Here is an 18,411-nt window from a genome sequence, read left to right as displayed (position 1 = left end):
AGAAGACTCCTTGTTTTATAGAGGCAAAATATCTGCGTTGTTTGTCTTCTACTGGCCGTCGTCTCCTTTGTCTTCTTCGTCTTGAGATTCTTCTCTCTTTGTTTTTAGGCAGAAGAGTCCTTCAAAGCTCTTTTGTACGCGCTCTACCCAAGGTAGAATGTCATTTCGGCGAGGGGGCCGGCAAAACACAAAAATAGCGCATCTGGGGCCTAAAATTGCCGAGGTCTCTGGGGACGCAGTTTCCAGCGAATGTTGGCTATGTTTCTTAGAAAATAAGCAACACTTATTATGGAAAAAATTAATGATGACTGAGAATTAAAAAAGATGACCCTGACTGCCAATTCAAAGACACGCCCATATTTGTTAAATTGCCTGTCCTTTTTATCAACCGCAGGAGATTAGCTATCCTAATCAAGAAATTACAGGTTATCAGGCAATAAATTTCAAAGCTACTGAAAGAACACGTCATTTTTGACGAAACTAGTCTTGGTGGTCACGGTAATGAGCACCTTGGAAAAAAGGCTTAAATTTTGTAATATTTTTGGCTCTAATTTCAGACCTTTAATTTAATGCTATTATATGTAATATTTTTCAATAGTTTGTAATATTTTCATCTACATTTTTCATCTTACAACATTCCCACAGTTTTTTCAATCTAATTTCATAAACGTTTTAATTTCGTGAATTTTGCGTAATGACTTGGAACAGAATATATAGTCCAAAAGATCTAGGTTTTTCTCTGATTTTAAATAAGCAAAATCTATCAAGATTATAATTTCCATTTTTGTTTCTTTGTGGGAGAAAATCTATCAGAAGAAGAAGAAGTAGAACTCCTAAGAAGGAAATAGGTCTTAAGATTATCAGTTCATGGTAACGAACTGTAGTAAGGAGCGACCCGGCTCGATAGTAACAGAAACTCTAAAAAACGGAATTTTGATACCAATAGTTACATCAAAAGAATCACATTTTAATGCTGGTTTTAAATATACAAGTCTCATCAAGTTGAGTCATACCCATCAAAAGTTAAGAGCCTGCAAAAATTTGTCTCATTTTAGAAAATAGGGGAAAACAACCCCCTAAATGTCATAGAATCACGCCATTATATTCAGCGTATCAGAGAACCCTACTGTTAAAGTTTCAAGCTCCTATCTTCAAAAATGTGGAATTTTATATTTTTTGCCTGAAGCCAGATGACGGATGCGTGTTTATTTCTTTGTTTTTTTTCCAGGGGTGATCGTATCGACCCAGTAGCCCTAGAATGTTGTGAGAGGGGTCATTCTAACGAAAATCAAATGTTCTAGTGCCCTTTTTAAGTGACCAAAAAATGGAGAGCACCTTGTCCCCCCCCTCCCACGCACAATTTTCTCCGAAGTCAGCAGATCAAAATTTTTATATAGCTTAGTCGAAAATCTAATAAGTATGTCTTTGGGGACGACTTAATCCCCCACGGTCCCCGGGAAGGGGCTGCAAGTTACAAACTTTGACGTATTACGTATTTACGTATTTACGTATAGTATGGTTATTATGAAGCGTACAGGCGTTTTCAGGGGGGCTTTTTCGCGCTGGGGTTGGAGTGGGTTAGGGGAGGGGGTTACGCGGGAGGATCTTTCCTTGGAGGAATCTCCATGGAGGAATTTATCATAAGGGAAGAGAATTTCCTTGAAGGGGGTGCAGGATTTTCTAGCATTATTTAAAAAAAAAAACTAGCAACTAAATAATATTTTTTTCTCCTGGAAGTAATGAGCAGCATTAAAACTAACGAACATAACATGTTACATTTATAAGGGGGTTTGTGTCCCGACGAAACTTTGCTCTTAACGCTAAAGTATTTTTTAGTAATTTAAACTATTTATTCTACGGCCTTTATGATTCAGGGGTTATTTTTAAAGATTTGGGAGAAAATTTGAGCTTCAATGTAAAGAGCTGGGTGTTGACATGGGGGCAAACCCCCTCAAATACGTAATAATAATGTACAAATGTAGAAGTTCGTTACGTAAGTTAATTCGTAAGGTACGTTTATCACTAACAAAAACATTCGTACAAAAAATAAAAAAATCTAGTTGCATTTTTAAGTAGCCAAAAGTTAGAGGGCAGCTAGGCCTCCTCCCCCACTCTTTTTATCAACATCATCCGATCAAAACTATGAGAAAGCCATTTAGCAAAAAAAAAAGATAATATCCAAATTCCGTTTTTAATTATTCATGTGGGTTGAGCCAAAATCAAAACATGTATTAACTCAAAAACGTTCAGAAATTAAATAAAAAAAACATTTTTTTTAACTGCAAGTAAAGAGCGACACTAAATCTTTTAACGAACAGAAATTACTCCGTATATGAAAGGGGTTGTCCCCTCCACAACGCCTTGCTCTTTATGCTAAAGTTTTTTATTGTTTTAAAAAGTAGAGTCGTGACAGAGTCAAACTTTAGCGACTACCGAATGGTTTTTTGTCAATAATTAGCATAATGTCTGTTTCGAATACAATGCTTAAAATCTCTGCACAACTCGGTAAAACCGCTGTATTTACCAACCGAAATTTAGATTTGTGTATATATCATGTGGTTATTTTAATACTGTTTACTAGACCAAATGGAAATTTGTGACGCTATCTGTAAAATCGTTGCAGGAGTTGGTAAAACTTCTGCGTTTACCGACCAAGTTCGAAATTTCTTAGATGAAATGTTTCTTCTGAAAAAAAAAGAAAGACAAAAAAGAGAAATTCCACATTTTGAAGATTGGAGCTTGAAAAATCTATGGTAAAGTTGTCTAGTATGATGTATCTGATAAAGGTATTTTCAATAAGATCGTTTTCTTTTTTGGGGGTGTGTTTCCCGTTTTTTTAAAATCTGGCAAATTTCCTCAGATTTTTGGTTTTTGGTGGGTAGCATTTTAGGCTTGGTGAGTGTTAGTCCAAGTCACTTTTTAATTTAAGTTTTTTTTTTTTATCACAAACTATTTGATAAGATTCTCTTTTTGACGAAAATATTTTTTTTTTATGTCTGAATACATAAAGGATTAAAGTTCGAGGAGAAGAATTATCTTGTTATTTAAGAGGTACACTTTACATGACGTTAATAAAATCAAAACTTGGTATCTATGCAGGCAGGAGGATTTTTGAGTATCTCTACTCCTTCTGTAAACTATTCTAAGGCGTAGGAAATTGCATAAAGAAAAGTCTACATCTGTTATAATCTACGGAAGTAATAAACCTTTCTGTAATTTTGGTTTGGGTTTGATTTTCATTTAAGATTAAATGCATAAATATATTATTGATTAAATAAATTGATCTCTTTGCCAGGAATCCTTGTCGTTTAAAATTTGCTGTATTTTGATTCATTTTGTCTGCAATTTAATTGCTCTTTTTATTTGAGAGTTTTTTCCTAAAAGTATTAAAAAATAAACTTGTTCCTACGAAAAAAAACCTGAAATATATTCTCTGTCATCCCACTACCACTGATATTTTGGCGTTTGCCCCCCCCCCCTGGAAAATTTTCTGCTGGTGCCCTTGTTGCAGAGCAACAAGGAGCTTACATAGAAGGAATGTATACTCATTATCTCATTATCCTACAATTTAGTAGGATGAGCAAGTATTTTTTTTTATAAGCAGCTTTTCCTTATGTATTTTCTTTTATTATTAAATTGAAGTCCCATATGGTGTAGCGGCTAGGATAGCTTGCTTTTACCGTGTAGGCCCGGGCTTGATTCTCGATACATTAATTTTATAGATTAAGGATCTTCAGAAACAGTAGATTTTACCCTTAGGGAACAAAAAACCTCCATGCGGTGTGTTCGGATGTTCATTGCATATTTTTTTGCGCGATTTAAGACCAAAAAGAGTTAAATCAACACTTCAAAAAAAAACTTTTGAAAAACACGTTTTACAAATATAATAAAAAGGGGAAAATAAAATTTTCGGTTCTAAAGAATACTTTTGATATACTTCAAATTTGAAGGTGGTGCGCGTTGGTGTCATCCACAGCATTCGTAACATTATGTTTGTATGATAAATAGTAAGAAATCAATCGGTAGTTAACTGGAAATGTGCACCACGTTTGAATTTTTGAAGTATATATATCAAAAATATTATTTAAAATCGAAAAATTCATAGAAACTTTTAGTCTATTTGTAAAACATGGTTCATTAAAAGTTCTTTTTTATAAAGTATTTATGTAGCTATGTGTTTCGTTTCTCATATCCTAAAACAAATAACGTAATTCTAACCAGGAAATCCTCCATTCTTGGTGCCACGACTAAAATTTCCAGACCTTTATTTCGTAGTGGCACATTTAATGGCAAATTTGTTACTTGCTTTGCAAAGCTTCAGGTCGAAAAATGTAAAACCATAGGAAAGATTTTTTTAGACCATACAGATGATTTTAATAGTGAATATATTTTTAATGGTTTGTCGGATGCTATATATTCCTGCTATACCTAGTTAAAAAGACAATTGAATGCTTTAATCTAGTCATTTTTTTTTGTTTATTGGAAAACGAATCATATTGTTTATTATATTATTTATATTGTATGGTTTATTGAAGTGTTGTTTAGTTGCTTCAAAAAAGCAGAACAATCATATTTTTTGTCTGTTAAAAGTAATTTTGACGTGTCTTTTATTGCTGTTTTTCTACTTGAATTTATGGTTTTAGATTCTATGTTCACGGGCACGGGCTGATACGCCTGCTGATGTGAAGAAAAAAATGCAGAAGCTTCTTAGTGAACGTTTTTATATTCCTATAATTGTTAGTGATGATTTGACAGAACAACGTGGTGTTGGGGACCTTTGGTCTCCGGATGCTGCCGTTTGCGACAAGCCCTCTCCATTGCCAACTGTCTTGGCTCGTTCAGCTGTCAATAAAATCCCTGGTATCACACCTTTGGCCAGTCCGACTGGACCTTACGATGAAGCCTTGTCTAGAACCAACGTACAATCCCCGTTAAGGGTGAGTTGACGTGTCTTTAGAGTTTTTTTTTAAATTAATTGTTAGTGACAAGCCCGTTACACGTAAGTGAGGCAAAGATTTCTGAAGTCGTCAGTGGCCCTTATATTAAAAATAGCCACAACTTTTAAACTGGTAAAATATGGAATTATAGATCTTTTTCTGAAGTTTGTGAAGACATGTAATTTAATTATGCTATTTATCTGTTATTTGTTCGTGTGTGTTGATTAATAATAATAATAATAATAATAATAATTTATTTCTTACACACTTACAAAAGGGAAAAAGTGGAGTACAAGGAGAAAACAAAGAACTACAAATAACACGAAGAACACAAAAACAAATAACACTAATACGAGAAAAAAAAAATAACAATTTAGCAAAAGAGGCGGATAAGATGATTGTTAGGACCAAGACAGATTGGCGCTTCATCAATTAAATTTGAACTTAGTTTTTCCACTGAAAGAACAATATCCGTTGCCCGATATTTACTAATTAACCTTCGGTTCCGAAATGATCGTGGTAAATAAAGTAGGAACTTTAAACACCGATAGTAATCCGTCTTGACCCTCTTTACGTCACCTTTATTTGAAAGCATATAAAAACCAGCACAAATTAACACAGAATGGTCGCAGAAACTCGAGTACAGGTTTGTAAGTGCTTGTCGCCGGAAATGTTCACGATTTCCAACAATTTTAGAATACCCCAGTTTAAGCTTGAATTGAATATCCCGAATCATCTGGAAACGAAAAGAACTTAAAGAATTGCAAACAGAAATCCCAAGCCATCGAAAAGAAGTAACTTGTGGTACGGAAAAAGAAATGCAATCCAAAGGATGAGACGAACTAACCCCATTAAATATAAGAAATTCACATTTATCTACATTTAGCAATAATCCAATTTTTGCAAATGCATCAGCAACGGGTCGGACAGAACGCGCTAAATCGGCCTCAGTTCGGCTAATAAGAAGCAAGTCGTCAGCATAAGCTAAGTATGATGCGTCTGTGAATCCTGTAAAAGACGAACTATGTATACCAGACAAAACGTTTTCAATAGAAGCATTAAAGATATGAGGAGAGAGAACTCCCCCCTGTCTCACTCCACACTTGACTTGAGACGCATTCACACTAAGCTGACTAAGAGCATACCATGCCTGAGCATGGCAAACGCTATCGAATGCTCTAGATATATCAAGGGTACAAAAATAAAGACTATAACTATTCCGAGTGGCTTCCTTAATAAGCTGTGCTAAAACACGATGAGATGTTGACAGCTCAGACCTGACTGGAAGCCGAACTGGTTAGCCTCGTAATTAACAAATTCATCGATATGTGGGAGTAGAACATACTCAAATAATTTACTTAGAGTACAGGCGACGGCAATTGGCCTGTACGAATTACACGAATTTAGATCTTTTCCTTTCTTTAATATAGTAGTAGCACTTCCACATAAAAATTAATCAGGAACAATAGACCTTGAAAGGCACATCTGAAATAATAACTGAAGATGCGACAGAAGTTCAGCTGCCCTCGGATCAAGATGAGTGGCACAAATACCATCAAGGTCACAAGACCTTGCCTTTAACCGTCGAAGAGATTTCACAATATTAGCTTTATCAACAGGCATAACATGTCTTTGGCTCACGTTATTAGGAAGAACCTTCCACTTAGCAGTAAAACGGCTATGAACATCATAATTAATAGCGGAAAAGATGCGCGTAAAATGTTTAATCCACGACAATCTTGGAATAATATCACTAGAAGTAGATTCTTCGAGTTTCGGCGCATTCAGAACATTTTGCCACTGTTTACTATTTGTCGGAAATTCAGTGCCCGAAAACCGAACTGCGCGAAGATGACACTTATAAACTGATTTTGTTCTCTCCTTGATGCTTAAAACTTGACCACTTGAAAGTCTACCGCAAGCAATCCACATTTTCAACCAAACCTTGGCTTGGTTCTTCAATTTCTTAAGTTCCGGATCACACTTCCAAAAGGTCTTACGGGTGTTAAGTCGCACGCGAGTCAACGGAACAGCTATTTCTTCAGCTTGTTTAATTGAAGAAACGATATTTCTGTTGTAAGAGTTTAACTTACCATGAGCATTACTGACAAAATAACCAGCGCCAAGGAGATGATAAGGCACCGAAATAGTGGATAGCAGAATAGCGAGAGTCGAAAAATAGAGTGACCAATTTGCATTTTCCCAATCACGTTTGCAAATCCATTTTTTAGGCATAGGAGGAGCACTGAAGCTGATTGTACAGCTAATAGATAGATCTAAATTAAGAGGGAGATGGTCATAGTCTCTTTCCTCATCGTCGACATGAACATCAGAGGTATGAAGAAGGGGCGAACACACACAATGGTCCAAATCAGAAACTGCTCCACTATTATGGATATATGAGAAGCTGCAATCTTTATTTATAGTCCTATGCGCGGCTGGTAGAGCATTTAGTAGGGTTTCAGATCGACTGGATGATATGTGAATGTTGCAATTTAGATCACCGGCAAGAAGCCATGAATACCCAAGAGATTCGATTCCGCTAATTATACCTTGTAGCTTATCACAAGACTTGGCAAAACTCGAGAACGACTGTACCAACTTTTTATCATGCGGCAGGTAAGCATTAATTAGGACAGAGTTACCAAGTCTTACAGCTAGAAAATGCTCAGATGAGTGGTAGCACACCGGTGATAAACCTGCGAGATTCCGTCTGATATAACACGCGAGGCCACCAGAAGGCCTAACCCGAGTCCATTTAGCATTGGTACTAAACACAATGTGATCACGATTCCTTCGTAAAAAGTTCACGCTGCAGGCAGGCAGCAAGTGTTCTTGCAGGGGAAGGACATCAAAACGGCTTACCTTTTCCTCCAGGCTTGGTACTTTGTCTTTAGTCCCGTTAATGTTAAACGAGCACACCGAAATTTTGCGACATTTATGAAGGCGCCCTGCAGCGGTCTTAACAAGAGCCCGGAGACGAGGACAGCGAAAACTAAATGCCACATGATCATCACCACAGTTTGTGCATTTTATCGGATCCGTACATGGGGTGTCTTTGCAATACTCATGAGGACCAGAGCATCTAGCACATTTATAGCAGGTACTAGGACAGTTAGCAATTAGATGTTCAGGAGATTGGCATTTGTTACAGCGTCTCGGGATTTTTTTTTTTAAATTCATAGACATGGATCAGTTCATGTTCAATTTTCAACCCCAGTCTAAGAGCCGAAATAAGAGACCCTTGATCACTAAAGGCAATCTTGATAAACCGGGAATTTCCAATCCGGGTGGCTTCAGCAACTCCAAAACAGTTCTTGAACAGAGATAAATCAAACGAGTCGCCAATCCCCTTTGCGATTCTGTAAAACTTCCTTTCCAGAAACTTCACATCCGATCCACGCAAGACTGATCGGGCTTAATAACAAAAGCTGCTTGCCGCAACGCTGTCAATATTCACAATTATTCTGTCTCCAGAGGCGCGAATATTCTCAACACATTCATGTCCGGCAATTTTATCAATCACAGCTTTTTGTTTCGACGGATTGTCAAGATCACGCGGTGTCTTCGTGATAACGATTGTCGCTTGATTCGTTACAACTGGAATGGAAGCATCACCGTCCCCTGGTAATCCTGGGAACCTTATCTTTAATTTGCAGCAGGGTCTGATGAAGAGTATTAATTTTTGCCGAGAGCCTAGAATAGGCTACTGCAGGCAAACACGGAACCTCTGTGGGGGAACGTATCACGAAAATAGGAATGATAAGAAAAGGCTCAGTTTTCATTTTCTGAAACTGTTCAAGCATGTCCTTCAGGTGATTCATTAGAGCATTTGGTCCCGTGCGTTTAGGACAAGCATTCGTAATCGACAGCTTTTCCTACAACCAACTTCTTCCCCTTCGTAATATCAGCCAGCTCAAAAAAGTCAACAGCTGATTTCAAAATAACTGCATCTTCTACTCCTCTCTCCAAGTTATACTGAAGAAAATTCAGAACGTGGGAAAAAAGCTAAACATTCCGAAGGTTCGAGATCGAAGTCAATTTTCCTTGCACATTCGTCAATCCAAACAGTAATGAAGGAATCTAGGAACAAGGGAAGTGTAAGGACCCCCTCAATTTACGGGTAACTTAATACCGGTGGGTACAATACGTCGCTTGCGGGAGGTTCCTTCCCCTCTTCTGCTTGTTCCCAGTACACTTCTCAATGATATGAAATCAAAAATTATCTATGGTCACTGAAATAATTCGAGTTTAAACCACTGAATTAATGCAAGTTTAAAATTGAGAAAAAAAAAATATATTCACTCTGAATCTAGGTCAAGTTGAACCATAGCAAATATTACGAAATAACAACTGAATTAGCTACGGTCACTGAATTAATTACGGTCGCTGAAAAGTTCACAGCACTTAATTAATACAAGTCCAAAGCAGGTTTTAAAATCCAATAAATCCAAAGAGGTGTTCGCACTTTGAAGACTTTATTTGTTTATTAATTGCGTTCTATATTCTTAGTTTTGTTCTTATTTATTTCTTTGTATGTTCTGTTATATCACTGAAAAAATCTTGTCGTGGTAAAAAAAAAAACAACGTTTATCACGAAACTTCAATTTCTCTCACATTGGAATTGACGTCATTTTTCAAAAATAATATCAAATTCTGAGCCTAGTGTCCGCTATTTAGTGTAAGAAAAAAGAATTGCAATTGGTTAATTTCTTATGTTGATCTATGTTTTATTATTTGTCCTTTTTCGTCATGGGTATAAAAGAAATGCATAGATAACCAAACTTTGCTGAATAATTTGAATCAGTTTTTTTTTCAGAAATAATATCGAATTTGGAGCTTAGTGTTAGCTATTTTGGTTTCTGAAACATATTAACTTTTATAGTTATGTCACTCTATTTGTTGATTCATAGAAAATAATCGGTCAAATAACCAAACTTGGCTGAAGGCTCTAAAGTAGTATTGAAAATACAAAAAAAAACAGTATGGTAAATGGTAAATAATCGACATGAAAAATAAAGTAACAAATTAAAGACTGATGAAGGTTACAAAATTATGACCCCTTTGACTATTTTATAAGGGTTATTAAATGTGGACTTATCCTTAGTCTGCTCTGCTTTTTCCCTGATTGCACTGTCACTTTTCACTACTTTATTACTCGCAACTCACTACTTCCTTACTCGCACGGCTTTAAATATTTAATGATGATGACAAGGCTGTCTGTCTTATCTTGACAAAAAAAAACTGTTTTGGCCTAGTGTCTGTTTCTTTTTGACTCTATGTTTTGGTTCGGTAGTTCCCAACATTTAAGCCAGATTTTTTGCCGAATTTAAGTTTCTTTAACGGTAGGATTCATTTCCATAGAATTTTAAAAAAAAAATACAAGAGAAGAGGTATAAGAGTTCAGAAAGTGCAGCCCCTTTCTGGGGTATAGATCAATATATGAAGGTTTTATTTGCCTAGGTCTAGCCTAAGAAAATCGAGCCCCTGAAGGGTAAAAATTTAAAGGGGGATAATAGCAAGGACTCACCAAACCTTCGTTTGAGCTCTGATTTCATTTCGTCAAGTTTATTTATGTAGCTCAGGAACTATCTTAAAGATTGCGAAATTTTCGTTTTACAGGTAAAATTTCAGTCAAAAAATTTGTTTAACCGTAAAATCTTCAACTGAAAGTCTTAACAGAAATAATATTTTTCGTACCTTTCGACCTTGAAAATTTATACGGGTGCCCTCGTAACTAATGACTCCAGTCATAAAGTGGAAAACCTTATTTTCTAAAACCAGAAACCAGAAAACAGACAATGATCACAGAATCAAAGACAAAAATGTCAGAACAATAAGCCACACGAAATAGTTCAACATTGTAATTTGGGTCTTAACAATTCCACTTCTAGACTTCCCGTCTAAATCTCTCATTTCTCTCTTGTTTTTAATTTTCTTTCTTTCTCTTTGGATTTTCTGTTTACTAGTTCCCTTTGTCCTTATTTAGTGTTTCTTTTCTGGCTTTTTAACACGAATATATCAAAAAGTGTAAAAATGGTAAAAACGATCTCTATATTCGTTTTTACTTTAAATAACAGGCATTCGAAACAGCCTGCGAAAAATGGGAATGTATGATACTGCTACTACAACTACATCTAACAACTCACTACAGCGAACTGACATCTGTGGTCAGTACAGATACATACGCTCCTCCTCCAGCCCTATCTATTCAAAGCCTCCCTCTTCACACCTTCTAAAGAAGTTCCTATTTCCATTCTTTCTGTACGTTCTTCTGAATCTAGTAATTTAAAAGATTGCTTCATATAATTCACCTGTTTTATCGATTTCTAAGTAAAGGAGTTTAATGAATGCAAATTTAATGTATTTTAACATGCCTCAATAGTTAATGGGTATAAGGTGGTATGCATAATGCCTGATGTAACAATGCGCTGTCCAATATTTTTCCCTTCTTACATTACTTAGATATTATTTAAATAAAGATAGCACCGAAATTTAAAGAGGGCTAAAATAAAAATTCATTGTTTGGGAGGGGGGTAAAGTTTTATAATGTTTGCTTTCATTCATATTTTTAAATAACTTGATTATTTACAAAAATGTATTATTAACAATATTAATGTCGCGTTTGCAAGCTTTTCAGTCGTATCTTTAATTCATGCCATATGGTACTGTAATGAGTAGCATAAAAAAAATTATGTGCTGAAGTAAATAATATTATACTCTAAATTATTTAAAGGCTATACTTAGTAATTATTGGTATTCAATACCCTTATAATTATGAAGAAAAAGTTACCAGAGCAAACGTCACAATAAGATATGAGGTTGAGGAGTCAAAAACAATATTACCCTATGGTAACATCAAACTTTAAAGGTAAATTCTCCTCTCCACCCCCCAAAAAATCTCTCGGCTTCATTCCTTCCTCCAAAATATTTTTCTGCCGGTGCCCTTGTCCGTATTCCTTCAAGATTTGTTGGTTAGTTTCATAATTATATTCTTAACCATTTATCTTTTACGGTTGTCCTGTAGTGGGTTTGATATTAGCTTAATAATAATGGACCCAGAGATCGAACCTTGCTGTAGCAACACACTACAGGGCTGACGCAGGGACCTTAGTAGTTAAGAAGGGTTTGTTAATCCGATCACTTACATGCTTATTATCTTTTACGGCTCAATTTAGATTTAGTCTTCCATGGTTAGCGTGAAGTTAACTTTAGTATAATGTTTTGCTGCTTCATATTAACAAGTTGGATATCCGCCAAATTGGGCTTTTTATGAAAACACGGTTTTTTCCTCTCTTCATTTAGGTCCATTTTAATCAAAGAATCCACAATTTACATTATCTGTGTTATAATTTATTAATGAAATTCGTTGAAAATATTGAGTAATTTAGTTTTTAATTAAAATGTTTTCAATTTAATAAAATTACCGAAAAAGCTATTTTTCAAAATTTAGGGGCTGGATTCTCAAACTCCCCCCCCCCCATTTGGCACACTTGAGTACAGAGGCACCTAATTACTATAAGAAATCAAAATTATGCCGCGATATGAAGAAATAAACTTGGTTTTTAGTCTTACCAGATTAATTTGCATTAATATAACCAAGGTGATAATACAATAATAGCTTTTATGCTAAATGATAAAAAGACAAAAAAAAACCTGTTTAAAAAAAAAAAAAATAAAAACAGACTAAGTACTAAAGAAACAAACACACCATTATTAGACTGAAGACAGCTCTGGACAGGGACATTGATTTTTATGTAGTAAACCTGTTTCCTGGCCAGCCCAAAATAATGTTGGCTAGTGCTGTTCATGGAATAAGTTGATATTTATAATAGCTCAAGGATTCTCATAAGCTGCACAAAAAAGGCTTAACTTTAATTCGACCGTTCGATTTTTCTCAATCTGGTACGAACATCATTTATTTCATAGGGGACCAGCACATCAAGGGTGAAAGGGATGCAAAACCGAAAATTTTGAAGAAGAAAGAACAAATTATACGAAAAAGAATATTGTCATTGGGAAGATAATAAAAATGCTGGAATTCTGGTAGGGGTGGGGGGGGGTCTCGTTCTATAGTCACTAGTGCCATGGATTATTTAGTTACAGTGTGAAATATATCCTTTTTTCTTCTTTTTATAGAAAAATACGTTCTCTTTCTAGAGTGGTGGTTTAAAAGTAGTTGGTTACGCTGGTCCAACTGATCGTGAAACAGCCGAGATTTTACACAAGGAGTGGAAAACCCCACCGAGAGTTGTATCGAACAGGCTGTTATCAGATACATTAAGCACACCTGTGCGTCGGGGCAGTGACCCTACAAGAGATAGCACTGGTATTTTATTTTTACCTTTTCCTCTTCCATCTTATTCTTGTTTTATCTCTCATTTTTTCTCTCTCTCCCTCCTCTTTCCTTTCTTCTCTCCTCTTCCCTGTACTTTTTTGAGTCACCAAGTCCGCTTTTAATCTTATTTTGGAAGGAACATTCTGTGAAATTCTCTATTTGAGGACACATTAGGTGACATTCTAACCTGGTTTTGTTTTGTATAATCTAAGTTCAAGTTCAAAATCTTTTAATTTTTATATTAATATAACAGTATAATGCATGAGACAATAGAAAAGAAAAATATTTACTGAAGGTGCCTACAAAGTGAGCTGTAAGCAAAAACCGACACTCTTAAACAACAACAAAGAAAAAAAAATAAGTAATAGTATAGAAGTAATGAAAAGAGAAAAAAATATGTTTGAAATATTTTCACTTTTCTTACTTTCCTAAATAAAAATTTACCAAAAATTTGAAGTTATAAATGTCAGTATATGTCAATTAAACTGACAATTCACGGTCATTTGTTTTTTTGTTGTTGTTTTTTTTTTTTTTCAGTAAAGTGCAAATTGTGTTCTGGTCTTGAGAAGGCATGAGGCTATCAGCCCTACTTATGTTAATTTTTGCTTTTTTGTGTTTGGCTTGTCTATTTATTTTAATTTCTGTTCGTTTTGAGTTTTATTTATTTATTGATAGTGATTTGTGGTAGTTTTACGCTTGGAAGATTATTTGACTTTATTTTTGTTCATTCTTGGCTTTATGGAGCGCTTTAATTTTCTTTGAAAAACTTGTTTTTTGGAACAAAAATTTATACTGATTGACAGGGAGGACCAGATCAACTGGCAATACTCTCAAAATATATAAAGACTCCTAGTAGGGGATTTATCAGGGAATATCTTTGGAAGGAAGGAGTGTTTTTAATGCATGAAGGTTTTTTAATGTATGGTAAGAAATGGGAGAATAATGGAAGTAAGAACGATTTAGAGAAACCTTACTCAAGGGAAGGGAAAAGTTGGTAACATTTTCGGTTGGAATATAGGGCGAACCCTACATTCCGTGCCAGCTCAATCCTTAGTGTATCAAGATGAAGCTTCCAAAATGTTCCTTTACTCCCTCAAGATAGGACCATCCATGCTTACAATCATGAATATGATTTGTAATGCTAAAATAGCTTAATAATTTATTTGTTAGTGAAACTTGAATTGTATTTTAAAATATCCTTGCATGTGGAAGGATCATAATTTCATTTTCACATAGTGACTATGTCAGTTTTCATCAGCCATCTCCACCCTATCAGATCCTTTACTTGGAGTAATTTAAAAAGTATATGTCAAGATTTGACGAAAAGAAAAACCAATTAAAAAAGGAAGATAAGAGTACTATTTGATTTAAAAATCAAGTGGTAGAATAGTCAAACATTTTCCGAGGTCTATTAACTGCTGATTGTGGAGATTTAAAAAGAAGGATCAAAAATAAAAGAATATAGAGGGAAAGTGAAAAATCTAACATTTTTTCTTCCTTTTTTAATAGAAAAAAGGATCCAAGCTGGTAAAACGTGCTTTCTTTGCTGATACTACAAAAACATGAAATTGAGTAATAATGTACCCCAAAATAATGGTCCAGCACTAAGAGGAACTAGCCCAAAACAAAAAAAAACAAAAAAAAATCAAAATTTGGTCTATTTGCTAAATATTTTGAATAAAAGACAAATATTAGCACCTATAAAAACGTGATATAGAAATTTGAAACAAATAGCCTGTTAATTTTGTTTGATATTATTTATATATGTTAAAAGTTTGTAAAACTCATAGTCTAGTAATACAAAAAAAAGAAATGTAGAACAGTCAATATGGACGTTATTAGCTGGAAAATTTTAAATATGCTATAAAAATTTAATCAAAAAATAGCCCATTAATTTATTAGAAAATTATTTATGTATGTTAAAAGTTTAAATTCAATTTCAAATAGTATCCACCACCAATCCAGGACCATAATAGTACAGCACTAAGAGAAATAAGCCTGAAAAATAATGCAAACAGCTGAGAATGCCTTTCTCGCTAATAATTCTGAACAAAAGACACATATAAGCACCCACTTGATTGACGGGACTTAGAAAAAATGCGGTATTTTTAACTTACGAATGGGTGATCGGATCTCAATGAAATTTGATATTTAGAAGGATATCGTTTCTCAGACCTTTTACTTTAAATCCCGACCGGATCTGGTGACATTGGGGGGGGGGTTGGGAGGGGGAACCTAAAACTTGGAAAACACTTAGAGTGGAGGGACCGGTAAGAAACTTGGTGGGGAAAATAAGCACCAGTCCTAGATACATTATTGACATAACCGGAACGGATCCGCTCTCCTTGGGTAGTTGGGGTGGGGGGGCTAATTCTGAAAAATTAGAAAAAATTAGGTATTTATAACGAGCGATTACGAACGAGTGATCGGATCTCAATGAAATTTGATATTTAGAAGGATATCGTGTCTCAGAGCTCTTACTTTAAATCCCGACCGGATCTGGTGACATTGGGAGGGGGAGTTGGGAAGGGGAAAACCTAAAACTTGGAAAACACTTAGAGTGGAGGGATCGGGATGAAACTTGGTGGGAAAAATAAGGAAAAGTCCTAGATACATGATTGACATAACCGGAACGGATCCGCTCTCTTTGGGGTAGTTGGGGGGGGGGTTAATTTTTAAAAATTAGAAAAAATGAGATATGTTTAACTTACGAACGGTTGATCGGATTTCAATGAAATTTGATATTTAGAAGGATATCGTGTCTCAAAGCTCTGATTTTAAATCCCGACTGGATCTGGTGACATTGGGGGGAGTTTGGGGTGGGGGAGCCTAAAATCATGGAAAACACTTAGATTGGAGGGATCGGAATGAAACTTGTGGGAAAAATAAGCAGAAGTCTTAGATATGTGATTTACATAATTGGAACGGATCCGCTCTATTGGGGGGGGGGTTAATTCTGAAAAATTAGAAAAAATGACGCATTTTTAACTTACGAAGGAGTGATCATATCTTCATGAAACTTCATATTTAGAAGGACCTCGTAACTCAGATCTCTTATTTTAAATCTCAACCGGATCCAGCGTAATTGGTGAGGGGCAGTTGGGGGGACCATAAATCTTAGAAAATACTTAAAGCGGTGAGATCAGGAAGAAACTGGATGGGAAGAATAAAAACCTGTCTAAGATACGTGACTGACATAACCGGATCTGCTCTCTTTGGTGGAGTTGGGGGGGGGTAATTTTGAAAATTGAAGTATTTGTAACTTACGAAAGGGTGACCAGATCTTAATGAAATTGATTTTAATGCTCTTTTTGGTATTCTATCAACTCCTGGGAATTCGGAGGGACATTTAAATGCTTTTTTTAACTCATACATTTGTATCATATCATCCTGAGTGAAAACTGGGTTAACTGTATCAGGCACGTTAATATTTTCAGTTGTTTCAATTGGTCTTGTATTATTATTAATTTGCCAAGATACTTGAACCAACATCTGAAAAATAAGTACAAAATCCATTAGGAATATCCGCATCCTCCTTTAACAAAACCCATCTGGAGAGGTAATAACATTTGGAATTTCTTCTTTGAGTGGTTTCTTTGGATGTGAAAGTGGCCCATTTATTATTTTCCATGTTGCTCGTATATTATTCTCATTTAATTCAAAAACAGAATAATAATAATAATTTCTTTTGAATTCTTTTTTTTCGCAGTAGTCCGATATTCCTTATAAAGTTAAATAATTTCTTAGACCACGTTGCTTTTCCATTTTCTTCGTGTGTTTAATTGTAATTTTTTTTTGTGTGTGGGCGTGTGTGAGTGTTATGTTTAAAAAAAAATTTTCTTTTTTGTCGTACTTTTTCTTTTTTTTTCTGTTGAGAAAGGCTCCCGGACGTGGGGCCGAAATATTCGGAATATGTATTTTTTTTAATTAAATTTTAGTTTTGTTTTAATTTTTGTTCATTGCTTTGTTGAAATTAAAACCCTTTTTTCTTCCTTAATTTTCCCTTTTAAAGTTTATCATTTTCAAAGGAAGGGAAATTTATTTTCTTTACGTAAAGGCTATTTCTCAATTTTATCATATTTTTTATCACAGCTGTGAACCAAAGCGGCTCCAGGCAGAAGGGATTTCTAGAATTATTTGGTTTGGCCATACAACAAGAGTCCGTGCCTTGGAAATTCACTTTTCACGTCATATACCTTTTCCCAATCTATCTTTGAATTAAAGATTTTTAGTTTCTCACAATTTTTAGTAGAAAAATTTTAAACATTTCCTTTAGGGTTATGGCTGGTTGTCCTTAAACTGCAGCCATTATCAAACTCTTGCTTGTGTAGACTTAATACAACATAATTTAAAAACTGATCTGAACCTCGAGAAACAAGCACTCCCAAAAATTTTAATCGCTCATACCATATTTGAGGCAAAAATATATTATCGACTAATGTAGCACTAAACGAAGTTACGTGGGTTGAGATAGTAATCGAGGGTAAAAATTCAGCCGATAACATAGCAGTCAGAAATTCTAAATTCCCAACATTACTCAATTCAAGTAAATTAAAGTTAAAATCTCGAACTACAACAGATGGCACCCTAAAGGATCCCAATTTATTACATAAATTTTCTATAGATGCTAATGACTCTGCTACTGGGGGAATCAGAGGTCTATTTACAACTGCAAGTAATATCACTCCATCATCTTTGCGCGATCGCAATACAAGGTATTCAAGTAGCCCTTCACGCTAAAAAGAAACATCACCTATTATTGACACAGAAAAATCACTTCGTACATAAGCGCCTAAGCCACCTTTTCGTATACTACTACGATTACAGGAATGGAAAGAATACCCTTAAATTTCAAAAAAAGATATAGGAGATACATCATTTATAAAAGTCTCTGTCAGGGCTATTATGTCAAAAGAAAAATTTGACTCGATTAGCGTTGTACAGAGACTCTCCAGAACAGTTTCTAGCCCCTGATCATTGTAATTGGCAATTGTTAGCGTATTGGGGAATTTTGCAACGCGGATATTACTGAATTTACGTACTTGGTTTCTTGTGACTTAACACTCAGATATAAATGTCCATTTTCATCATGCACCTCATTGCATCGATTGGGAATGTTTAAACTCGATAGGTCAA

General features: G+C 35.1%; 1 protein-coding gene across 1 annotated transcript in view; it reads left to right on the top strand.

Moving 5' to 3' along the window:
- LOC136043984 (ankyrin repeat and LEM domain-containing protein 2-like) overlaps positions 1-18,411 on the top strand; it is a 94,461-nt gene that overhangs the window by 55,888 nt on the left and 20,162 nt on the right. Inside the window, exons 5-6 of the mRNA XM_065729068.1 lie at positions 4,644-4,937; positions 13,098-13,266. Of these exons, the coding sequence (XP_065585140.1) occupies positions 4,644-4,937; positions 13,098-13,266 (463 nt within the window). The remainder of the gene's footprint in view (positions 1-4,643; positions 4,938-13,097; positions 13,267-18,411) is intronic.

Source organism: Artemia franciscana, chromosome 2 (assembly GCF_032884065.1).
Source record: "Artemia franciscana chromosome 2, ASM3288406v1, whole genome shotgun sequence".
NCBI classification, from domain to species: Eukaryota; Metazoa; Arthropoda; class Branchiopoda; order Anostraca; family Artemiidae; genus Artemia; species Artemia franciscana.
Note: the sequence above shows the minus strand (reverse complement) of the source record. Positions and strands in the feature narration are given on the sequence as shown.